The following is a 12,395-nucleotide window of genomic DNA, read 5'->3' as shown; positions in this document are numbered from 1 at the left end:
TCACTGCGTGGCCAAAAAAAAAACAAACTTCACAGAATTTAAGTTTGCAAAGGCCACCCAATATTTACTGTATTTGGGGGAATGACAGTGTATGTATTTTAAGTGTTATGTATATCACAAATGTTATAGATTTTTAATATGGCAGGTGAGTTTCTCTCATTCAATTCAGGGTAACACTAGGGGAAAATATATTCATCATTCATTAAATTTGTGAGGTGAATAAATCTTTCAAAATATGAGGAAGAATAATAAAAAGGTGATAGGGAGGTTGGGAATCTTTAGCCTATGTGACCAAAATGCTAAATTAATATATTACATGTTGAATGAGTATAGGTCACAAGAATTAACTCCCAAATAATGCCTCTTCATACCAGTGTAATGGTTGTTTTTTTGAAGGGGTACAGACCCAGAGAACCTGAGGAGGGCCCCTGAAATGCACATATATGAAACTTGGCCAGCAATTTCATGGAGTTTGTAGACGTCAGCTAGAACCCTTGCTCCTGAGGCTTACCCATCTGATGACACAGGACAGTTCAGCACTGGGCCTTCCTACTATTCAAATTGTAACCAGAGAAGGAAGGAAAAGCCAGGAGATAAAGCCAAGGGATGGAGGGGTGTGTGGGAGGAACCAGGTGGTGTTACCTTGACACCTGCATTGAACATGGTGATTGCCGTGGTGGTCCTGACCAGCGCATTGGTTATGTAATTCCTCTCCATCAACCTAAAGCAGAATGACTAAGGTAAGACATGGTATAATGGAAAGAAAGAATGGGTTGTTGGATTACCCCCTTTCCTGAACCTTGGAGATCTTTAAGACAAGGGGGGATGTCCTATGTACGAATTAGATGTAGTGTCTGTTGGCTGAGGGATGGTTAGTCAGGCCCAGTTAAGCCAAAGAGAGGGGGCTGGGAAGTGGGTAGGTTTGGGGTGGGGGATATGCGGGACAGAAAGATAAAACTTTACCTGCTTACAAGGGGCTGAAATAGCCACAGGTTGCTCAGGACTATGTTGGTAGGGAAGGGAAACTGAAAAGGAAAGCAGCAGGTCAGCAGGATTTCAGAGGGGTCAGCATAACAGGCTCACTGTTCTGGGGCCTGGGTCTCTTCCTACTTTAGATCTGCCTTGAGGGCACTTGGCAGTAGCCTCAAGGATGAGTGGGAACCAGCCCCCTCAGGCTGCCCGGTGTTAGGTCTCAGGTTCTCAGCCTGAGCACCAACAGCCCCAAAGAACAAGCTGGATCCCTGCATCTTGGGCTCAGCCACAGGCTGGGAACAGGGGAGAATGGGCAGAGCCCTGGTCAGCAGTAGGGCTCCTTTATTACTCGAAAGGCAACTTCTCCACCACCCTTTCTTCCTCTTCCACAGCTGACAAGGGATCTGCGAGACTCCTTCTCACACCTCATTTGCCAGCTGCTGCAATGCCATCTTCAATGGCCCACATCCAAACATGTTCGGCATTGGTGTCTGCTCCAGTCTGGAAGAGAAATGGAGCTCTCAAGACTCACTCAACTCAGTCTAAGACCAGCAGTCTGAAGAGAAGGAGAGAGGTAGGATGTTTCAACAAGCCTGGCCAGGAGGTCTCCCACTCACCTCCCCATCACCTCCACCAATCCAACCGTTCCAAGATCTCTAAGCACAAGTGGGGCTACCTCTGCTCCACCAGCAGGAGCTGTCCCTGTCTACCAAGCCCAAGGTAGGCACCCCCAGTCTCACTGCACCTACCACACTGCAGCAAAATTGTCAGTCTCTTCCGCTAACTGTTGAGTTCCTACAGGAAAGGGACTGTCTGTTTGCCCATCACTGGGCACAAAGTCTTGAACATGGTAGATAGTTAAATATTTCGCTGAATGAATATAATTCTTCTTCCTACTCTGCAGGAAAACCGGCCAGAGGTAAGCTCTGCTGTTACAGACCCTGCTGTCCTCACCCACAGCCAGCAGCCTTTATTTACCTTAGTTATCTTGCCAGGGAAGGGGAGAATTTAGACAGTTCTTTTCCAGCTTGTGAGCTCTAACTTCAGGCCTGGACTTTGGACTATCCCAGCTACCTAACCTAGCTTTTGTCTGCTGGCCCTTACTTGCCATAATGGATAGATCCTCTCCTGACGTCTAACCCACTGTCCTTCCTGCAGCCCCCACGGCAGCTTCTCAGCCCAGCTTCAGGACAAGAAGCTTAGCTTCCTCAAAGTGGGAAAGTGCCAGGTCTTCCAGCCTGAGTCTGGCAAGGGAGCAGGGCCAGGAATTGCTTACCGGCTGACAGCAGCTGCCAGGATGCCAATGCTTGTTTCCTTTGGAGGAGCTGAAGAATGGCCTGGAGTCATGTTTACTTGCAGCATGAGGTTAATTGCACCCTTCTCGGAGACTGAAACCCTGTAGGAGAGGGTCAGAGAGGGCCCTCCTGACCTCCTCCCACCCTGAATGATCCCATAGACCCCAGGCCCATCGGTGCAGTGTCTGGTGGGCCAGGAGGTCAGCTTCATGCTGCTTAACAAAATTTACTCTAGAGGAGGAAGGGAAAAGGAAGCCCAGACCCGGTCCAAGATCGGGGTGATTAAAGCAAGAGGAGTAAAATAAAGAGTTGTTTCAGCATGGCCTAGAGACACCAGGCTGAGGTCAACTCTAATGGGGTGAGAACGCCTTCCAAGCTGGGGGCTGGGGTGCTTTACTCACATGGCAAAGGGCTTCTGGAGGTTGGGAATGAAACCATCCAAGATGGAGCTCCCCTCATCCACAATGAAGGCTAGCTGGATGCCCCTTGCCTGTAGCAGGGCTGAGATCTTCCGAGCCCCATTTACCCCTGATACCTGCAGACATTGAACCCAGAGCCACAGTCCTTCTCAGCCAGACCTCCAGAGGTAGCTCACAGAGACCCATTCAGCATAGCTGGGGGCTCCAGAGCCTCCCCACCCAGGCTCCTTCCTGGGGGGCAGGGCCCTCGACAATCCTGCCTCACAGAATCCTGGAGTGTCAGAGCTGGAAGGGCCCAATGCCCCTCATTTCACAAGTGAAGAAACTGGGACCCAGAGTGTGAAGTGATTGCCTAGGGTCAAAGTAAGTGGCATCACTGGAAATAAAACACATTCATTGATCTCCCTGTTATTTCTCTTCACATCACACCAGTCCTTCTCTAGGTGTAGTTGATGGATTATGTGCCTGCCTCAGGTATTACCAGGGAGTTTGTTAAAAATTCAGATCTATGCATATCACTAAGTGAAAGAAGCCAATCTGAAAAGACTATATACTGTATAATTCCAACTATATAATATGCTAGAAAAGACAAAATTATAGAGACAGTAAAAAGATCAGTGGTCGCCAGGGTTTGGGGGAAGGAGAGGGATGAATTGGCAGAACACGGAGGCTTCTTAGGGTGGTAAAAATATGTATGACACCATAATGATACCATATGTTATTATATATTTGTCCAAACCCATAGAATGTACAACACCAAGAGTTAACCCTAATGTAAACTATAGCTTTGGGTGATTATGATGTGTAGGTTCATCATTTGTAACTAATGTACCACTCTGGTGGGGGATGTTGATATTGGCGGAGGCTGTGCATTTGTGCGAATAAGGGAAATCTCTGTATCTTCTCATTTCTGCTGTGAACCTAAAACTGCTCTTAAGAAAAAAAGTCTTTAAAAAACAACAAATTCGGATCTATGGCACAGAGCCCAGGCATCTGCATTTTGGTCAAAGTTCTTAGATATTTCTGGCGACAGATACACAGAGAAGTTGGCAAATTACCACGCCATATCCTGGAGACAGTGCAGCCGGGGAGCAAACCAGACCAGGGTGAAGCATACTCCCTCCCCCAATAGGGGACCCAGAGATAGGTATAGGATGAAGGGGTTCTACCTCCTCATCATGGCCCAGAGCAATGAAGAAAGATCTTCGGGGGACGTAGTTTCTGATCAGCAGAAGCTCCAAGGCCTGCAGGATTGCCTGGGGGACAGAAGGACAATGGAAGAGGAGAAAGGCTTATTCTCTAAGGTGTGGCACCAACCCACATCAGAGACATTTGGCTGCTGGCAATAGGGCTGATGGGACTAGGAAGTGATACACTCTCTTTGGAGAGAACAAATTAAAATGGTCCCAGGGGATGGGATGTAGGGAAGCAGAGCTCTGCATAAAACTTTTATCACCTGGAGAAAAGCATAAATTTATCAATGTCAGAGTTGAAAGGGGACCTGGGGATCATCTACTCTAATCCCTATTTCACACTTGAGAAATTGGAGCTCAGGGAAGTGACAAACTGATGACTGGAACCGAGGTATCCTGAAGCCAAGGTTCTTTCTACCATAGCCTCCTGCCTCCTAGGGGTTAGCCAAGCACCCCCCTCCTGGTTTAATCTTTAGGACTCCAAGGCAGAGGGAACATAGCGTTTCAAGACCATAAGAGAGTTCTTATTGTCCAGTGTGCCTCGACCATAGATGAAGCCATCACTCTCCAATCCAGAGAACGGGGGCACGTCCCAGCCTTCGTCAGGGGCAGGCACCACATCAATGTGAGCGAGGAGCATGTAGGGCTGCAGGCTGGGGTCCGAGCCTTGGACAGTGAACAGGTGGCTGTACTCTCCCACAGCTTCATGCCGGATAAAGCTGGTTTTGAACACAGTAGGAAAGACTAGAAGCAAAGAGATGAAAAGCAATGAGAGAAAGCCAGATTCAACAGTTGCCTTTAGTTTTCCTATCATTTGATCCTCCCTGCTTTTTTTTTTCCCCTTTAAAACACGCAGCCTCCTTTAGGAAGCCTTCTGGTACAAAGCCAGTCTGATTCCTGATTTGCCCAATCTCTGAAATACCTCTTCCCTATATTATAATGTGCTATTACTGTGTAATAACCTGCATATCAAGACCCCACCATTATGACAGATAAGAGCTCAAGATCTGGCTTGGTCTGACCTCTAATGTTGTCAGAAATACACATTACAGGATGACGGAGACGAAGACTGTTAAAATTTAAATATAATAGGCCCCAGTATCCAAATTACTTGGAACCAAACATGACCACTATATATATATTTAAAAATCATTGATATTTTTCTTTTACAAAACAATACTTTTAATGTTTGTGTTATAGGGAGATAAAAGATTATTCTGTCTAGCATATGACCACAATTTTGTGTGCAGGTGTGGGTGTTCCACGGGTCAACTATTCTGGTTACAGACAAGTATTAACACAGGTGGCCTTAGAAACATGGGAGAAAGAACTTTGATCTCCCTCTGGGTTGTGTTGGAAGAATCCATATATACCTCTGTGGATACCTAAAAACAAACGAACAAACAAAGAAAAATGAAGAATATGCTTTTTTCTTGTCAGCCAGCTTATCTAGTCTACTGTTACTATACATTTCTTTCCTGATTTTTATCTCCTATTTATTTATTTATTTATTTTAACATCTTTATTGGAGTATAATTGCTTTACAATCATGTGTTAGTTTCTGCTTTATAAAAAAGTGAATCAGTTATACATATACACATGTTCCCATATCACTTCCCTCTTGCATCTCCCTCCCTCCCACCCTCCCTATCCCACCCCTCTAGGTGGTCACAAAGCACCGAGCTGAGCTGATCTCCCTGTGCTATGCAGCTGCCTCCCCCTAGCTATCTATTTTACGTTTGGTAGTGTATATATGTCCATGCCACTCTCTCACTTTGTCCCAGCTTCCCCTTCCCCCTCTCCATATCCTCAAGTCCATTCTCTAGTAGTTCTGTGTCTTTATTCCCATCTTATCCCTAGGTTCTTCATAACGTTTTTTTTTTTCTTAGATTCCATATATATGTGTTAGCATACGGTATTTGTTTTTCTCTTTCTGACTTACTTCACTCTGTATGACAGACTCTAGGTCCATCCACCTCACTACAAATAACTCAATTTTGTTTCTTTTTATGGCTGAGTAATATTCCATTGTATATATGTGCCACATCTTCTTTATCCATTCATCTGTTGATGGACACTTAGGTTGCTTCCATCTCCTGGCTATTGTAAATAGAGCTGCAATGAACATTTTGGTACATGACTCTTTTTGAATTATGGTTTTCTCAGGGTATATGGATTATTTCTCAGGGTAGTGGGATTGCTGTGTTGTATGGTAGTTCTATGTGTAGTTTTTTAAGGAACCTCCATACTGTTCTCCATAGTGGCTGTATCAATTTACATTCTTACCAGCAGTGCAAGAGGGTTCCCTTTTCTCCATACCCTCTCCAGCATTTATTGTTTCTAGATTTTTTGATGATGGCCATTCTGACTGGTGTGAGATGATACCTCATTGTAGTTTTGATTTGCATTTCTCTAATGATTAATGATGTTGAGCATTCTTTCATGTGTTTGTTGGCAATCTGTATATCTTCTTTGGAGAAATGTCTATTTAGGTCTTCTGCCCATTTTTGGATTGGGTTGTTTGTTTTTTTGATATTGAGCTGCATAAGATGCTTGTAAATTTTGGAGATTAATCCTTTGTCAGTTGCTTCATTTGCAAATATTTTCTCCCATTCTGAGGGTTGTCTTTTGGTCTTATTTATGGTTTCCTTTGCTGTGCAAAAGCTTTTAAGTTTCATTAGGTGCCACTTGTTTATTTTTGTTTTTATTTCCATTTCCCTAGGAGGTGGGCTCATCAAGAAAAAAAGGGGGTTCCCTGGTGGCGCAGTGGTTGAGAATCCACCTGCCGATGCAGGAGACACGGGTTCGTGCCCCGGTTTGGGAAGATCCCACATGCCACAGAGCGGCTAGGCCCGTGAGCCATGGCCACTGAGCCTGTGCATCCGGAGCCTGTGCTCCACGATGGGAGAGGCCACAACAGTGAGAGGCCCGCGTACAACAACAACAACAAAAAAAGTAAAAAGAAAAAAAGAAAAAAGGGAGAAGACTCACAACAATAGAATTAGAAATGAAAAAGGAAAAGTAACAACTGACACTGCAGAAATACAAAAGATCATGAGAGATTACTACAAGCAACTCTATGCCAATAAATTGGACAAACTGGAAGAAATGGACAAATTCTTAGAAATGCACAACCTGCCAAGACCGAACCAGGAAGAATCAGAAAATATGAACAGACCAATCACAAGCACTGAAATTGAGACTGTGATTAAAAATCTTCCAACAAACAAAAGCCCAGGACCAGATGGCTTCACAGGCGAATTCTATCAAACATTTAGAGAAGAGCTAACACCTATCCTTCTCAAACTCTTCCAACAGATAGCAGAGGGAGGAACACTCCCAAACTCATTCTATGAGGCCACCATCACCCTGATACCAAAACCAGATAAAGATGTCACAAAGAAAGAAAACTACAGGACAATATCACTGATGAACATAGGTGCAAAAATCCTCAACAAAATACTAGCAAACAGAATCCAACAGCACATTAAAAGGATCATACACCATGATCAAGTGGGGTTTATTCCAGGAATGCAAGGATTCTTCAATATATGCAAATCAATCAACGTGATACACCATATTAACAAATTGAAGGAGAAAAACCATATGATCATCTCAACACATGCAGAGAAAGCTTTCGACAAAATTCAACACCCATTTATGATAAAAACCCTGCAGAAAGTAGGCATAGAGGGAACTTCCCTCAACATAATAAAGGCCATATATGACAAACTCACAGCCAACATCGTCCTCAATGGTGAAAAACTGAAACCATTTCCACTAAGATCAGGAACAAGACAAGGTTGCCCACTCTCACCACTCTTATTCAACATAGTTTTGGAAGTTTTAGCCACAGCAATCAGAGAAGAAAAAGAAATAAAAGGAATCCAAATTGGAAAAGAATAAGTAAAGCTGTCACTTTTTGCAGATGACATATTATACACAGAGAATCCCAAAGATGCTACCAGAAAACGACTAGAGCTAATCAATGAATTTGGTAAAGTAGCAGGGTACAAAATTAATGCACAGAAATCTCTGGCATTCCTTTACACTAATGATGAAAAATCTGAAAATGAAATTAAGAAAACACTCCCATTTACCACTGCAACAAAAAGAATAAAATATCTAGGAATAAACCTACCTAAGGAGACAAAAGACCTGTATGCAGAAAATTATAAGACACTGATGAAAGAAATTAAAGATGATACAAATAGATGGAGATATATACCATGTTCTTGGATTGGAAGAATCAATATTGTGAAAATGACTCTACTACCCAAAGCAATCTACAGATTCAATGCAATCCCTATCAAACGACCACTGACATTTTTCACAGAACTAGAACAAAAAATTTCACAATTTGTATGGAAACACAAAAGACCCCGAATAGCCAAAGCAATCTTGAGAACGAAAAATAGAACTGTAGGAATCAGGCTCCCTGACTTCAGACTATACTACAAAGCTACAGTAGTCAAGACAGTATGGTACTGACACAAAAACAGAAATATAGATCAATGGAATAGGATAGAAAGCCCAGAGATAAACCTATGCACATATGGTCACCTTACCTTTGATAAAGGAGGCAAGAATATACAATGGAGAAAAGATAGCCTCTTCAATAAGTGGTGCTAGGAAAACTGGACAGCTACATGTAAATGAATGAAATTAGAACACTCCCTAACACCATACACAAAAATAAGCTCAAAATGGATTAAAGATCTAAATGTAAGGCCAGAAACTATCAAACTCTTAGAGGAAAACATAGGTAGAACACTCTATGACATAAATCACAGCAAGATTCTTTTTGACCCACCTCCTAGAGAAATGGAAATTTATCTCCTATTTAGTGAAGACTTTCAGCCTGTTGGATTGATCCCAGATCCACCCGTCCCCAGAGTATTAGAGAGGGGGCTACTTGCCATGCCTTTGCAAGCCCCTCCCATCTGATACCTGAGGGGGGCTGTTTTTTATTTGATTTAGGAAAGTGGCCTCACTACTTTCCATGAGCTTTTTCTAAGGGGAGAGGGAGCTCCAAGTCTCCTTTTTTCCGTTGACCCATATTTCTTTAGCTCATGGGCAGTGGGGTAGGGGGAGAGGGCTGATGTGATAGTTCAAAGCTGTTGACTGCCTAGAAGCTCAGAAATGTGTTAGTAATGAATCTGGAGTAGGGCTTGGGTAGGAGGAATGTGCGCATGTGTGGGCTGTAGGTATGTGTATGGAGGTAGGGGTGGGAGGAGCATGGAGCATAGTTCTGGAAACTATGGGAGAAGGAATTCCTAGTCTTACCCTTTTGATTAGATTATATTTATTGACTGACATATTTAGGGCAAAGATTGGGAGAGTTCAAATTCCAACCCAACAGCTATGTGCCTTGGTTCTTCAAAGGGCAAATCTATAGTCTCTACTCTGTGTCCGCTCTAACTCCTGGACTCTCCCTTCTATCGCTCCCCACTATGTACAAACTTCGGTCAAAAGAGGCCCATACAAATTAAGTTGCCCTTGGTCAGTCACAAATTAAACTCCTTTATCACTTTGTAAAAGCACTGTGTCTCCAGCGCTACCTCTCCTACCCCTTTTGCACAGTTTGTGGCTGACCTTTATGAATGTATTCTCCAAATTCAGCCAGGGCTGTCGTGTTGAGCTCCTCGGGGCTGAAAGACACTGTTGGAATCTGGATGGCACCTATCAGAGTCAGAGATGGAACATGATAACAACCATTGATTTTTCCACAGCCCTCTGTACATAAAAAGTTCTCTTGCATTCATTATCTTATTGTGGAGGGCAAAACAATCCTTTGAAGTAGGCACTGTTGTTTTCCCTTATTCGAAACTGAGGAAACAAGCTTACAGGCATTAGGTGAGCTGCTCAAGACTGTCCAGAAACAAGCAGTAGAACTGGGATTTAAACTCAAGTTCTTTGAATTTATTTAGGCTAATATGGTTCTTAAAGGAAAATAAAGTCCAAGATGGGATGGGGTGGGGGAGGTCAAACAGGAGTAGATTTTATATCCTGACCCTAAGTAGGAAGCTGCTATAAATTGCTTCTAAGGTCTCACTCTGCCTCTGAAGCCACCATCCCTTCAATGAATCTAAGGAGCCCACTGTCCTGGGTCCCTACAAGAATGAAGCTTTAGTAGGCTTATTCCTCATAGACTGGCTCATCCAGAGTCTCACTGTTCTCTCAGCCAAGGCCAGCTTTTTGGGCACATGATGCCTGGGAAGGGGTGGATTTAGAAGCTCCCAAACAAGTTCTTCAGTCATAAACAATCTCATCCACTTTATCCGGAAGTCTCAGTTGCTGAATTGCCACTAGGTAGATCCCTTGGTGAAGGCTTTACATTCTTAAAGAGTTCCACTATCAAATGCAAACAGCGGGGGCGGGGGTGGGGGGAGAGGGGCGCAGAAATACATGGATCATGAAATTATTTGATTAGATGGCTGTCGGAAAACACTGGGAACAAATGCACCCAGGGCAGCTTGATGTCAAGGGGGGGCCTTTGACTTCTGTACTCAGTTTTGCTAAGAATCAACCCTGCATCATAGCCTACCACATAGATGGGGAAGCCAAGGTTCAAAAAGACTAAACAAACTGCCTACATGAGATTGAGAGGCAGATTCAAGATCTGAACTCAGGTGTTTTGTCCCCTGCTCAGCGTTCTAAGCCATGTTGCTATGAGGCCCCCTTTTTAGGTTCTAATCTAGCTTTTGCTTTCTTTTGTGCAGGGAGACCCTGGTGAGCTTCTGCCCAATGCCCTTCAGAGAACTATTTATACTATGATGCTTTGGGAAAGCCCTCCTCTGCCTCCCAGGCCTATCGCTCCAGCACAAACACAATTTATATTTAACAATGAGGGTTAGCTTTTGCATCTGCCGGCACATGTTTATGTAGGCAGTTTCTTTTAATCCATTACTTAATAGAAGGGAAAAGACTGGCATTAAGCCCCATGGTGAGGAAGGATCTCGTTATACCACAGGATCTAGCACTCAACAGAAACTTTCTTCCTTTCTCCTGGAAAAGGCAGATTGGGAAGGTAAATAAATTTTTAGCCTTGGTTTGCGGTCTAGGGGAGAGATGTCCTTTAGGAGAAGAAATTAGGACCATCTCACACCCCGGCAACACTCCCACACCTCTTTTTGGAGCCATCTAGAAACTACAGGCACTAGATGTTGTCACCCAGTGCTTACTCCCAGGTGCGGGGTGCTGGGGAAGATCATTTAACTGACCTAAACTTCAATTTCCCTCACCTGTAGATAAGATTCAGATCATTTAGTCTTAAGTGATTTAACAAGTGAAAACTCTCAAAGGTTAAAAGCTGATTTTTTTCTTTTTTTTTTTTTTACTCATTACACATTTATTGTATATTTTCACAATGTGGATTTGCCACAGAATTGGGGGCATGGGGTGAGGGAAGGGGGGCAGGGGATACTGGGATAATATGGGGGGGTCTAGAACACAGCACCCTCACCCCCAGAATCTCTCCCTACCCTTTCCCACCACAGCTTAGATCTCCCTGCTCCCCCTCCACACAGAAACCTCGAGTGTTGGGGGAAGAGATTAGGGGGTCCTCTCCAGTGTCACGTTAAGGGACTGCACCCTCAGACCCCTAAAACTGTGCCATTTAAAAAGACATTAGACCCTTCCTTTATCACTTCACCTAAGGAGGAGACCTGGAGAGGGGCAAGTATCCCCATCTTCCAGCAAGTCCTACATTGGCAGTGACCAGTACCCCCAGCCTGAATTCAAGGGGGCAGTCAGAGGAGCTGGGCAGTTATGGGGCAACACCTCCCAAATGAGGGAGGAGGGTATTCAGTCCAACCTCCAACAGGGGTGGGGCCAGAGATTTCAGGCAGGAATTGGGGGGATTCTTTGCCCTGCCCCATCCTTCCCAAGGCAGTGATGACCCCTCAACACACTGGCAGCCACGTCTTCCAAAAGAGATCAGATTGTGACCAACCCCCATGCTCCAGGCGAGCGGAGGTGGGGGTGGGGTAGTGTGGATAAGAGCAAAGTTGAAGCTTCCAGGGTAGACGGGGAACGCTGGAGTCCCCAGAAGCCAGGTCTAGACAAAGAATGGGCTCCCCAAGCCGGGCACTAGGTGCCGTTAATGGGGCCAGGGCTCGGCGGTGGGGTGTTGCGGAGCTCGAGCTCGAGTAGCCGACCTCTGTGGTGGGAGAAGGGGGTCGCGGGTTGGCCCGAGGAGACAGCGACCTATATATGAGAATAAGTGGTGAAGGGGACCCAGGTTCACCTTTCAGAGCCTCCTTCATTGCGACGCGCTCCACTTGGCTGAACTGAGAAGGGATTCGCGGCGCCCTCTGATGCTCCTTGCTCCGCAGGCCCTTCGATCTGGAGACGGTGGCGATACCTAGCAGCAGCACAGCTGCCAGGGCCAGGAAGCAAACGTACGGCGGAGCCATGTTTCTCTCAATTTCTCGCTGCCAGTTGGCGGGCTGGAGTTTGGACCTAAACAGCCGGCGCGCGATCTTCGCCCTGTCACTGCTCTAATTCCCGCAACT

The 12,395-nt window shown here is 44.9% G+C and overlaps 1 protein-coding gene across 2 annotated transcripts in view; it reads right to left on the bottom strand.

Moving 5' to 3' along the window:
• PM20D1 (peptidase M20 domain containing 1) overlaps positions 1–12,395 on the bottom strand; it is a 37,111-nt gene extending 24,716 nt beyond the window's left edge. For both annotated transcript variants that reach the window (XM_067033270.1, XM_059067745.2), the window contains exons 1-9: positions 12,128–12,395; positions 9,475–9,561; positions 4,391–4,623; positions 3,856–3,942; positions 2,669–2,802; positions 2,249–2,368; positions 1,398–1,473; positions 964–1,025; positions 643–721 (exon numbers count right to left, since the gene is read on the bottom strand). In XM_067033270.1, the coding sequence (XP_066889371.1) occupies positions 643–721; positions 964–1,025; positions 1,398–1,473; positions 2,249–2,368; positions 2,669–2,802; positions 3,856–3,942; positions 4,391–4,623; positions 9,475–9,561; positions 12,128–12,296 (1,047 nt within the window). In that variant the 5' untranslated portion in view covers positions 12,297–12,395. The remainder of the gene's footprint in view (positions 1–642; positions 722–963; positions 1,026–1,397; positions 1,474–2,248; positions 2,369–2,668; positions 2,803–3,855; positions 3,943–4,390; positions 4,624–9,474; positions 9,562–12,127) is intronic.

The sequence above is a fragment of the Kogia breviceps genome, chromosome 1 (assembly GCF_026419965.1).
Source record: "Kogia breviceps isolate mKogBre1 chromosome 1, mKogBre1 haplotype 1, whole genome shotgun sequence".
Taxonomy (NCBI): Eukaryota; Metazoa; Chordata; class Mammalia; order Artiodactyla; family Physeteridae; genus Kogia; species Kogia breviceps.
The sequence above is the reverse complement of the archived record's forward strand: the minus strand, read 5'-3'. Positions and strand labels throughout refer to the sequence as shown.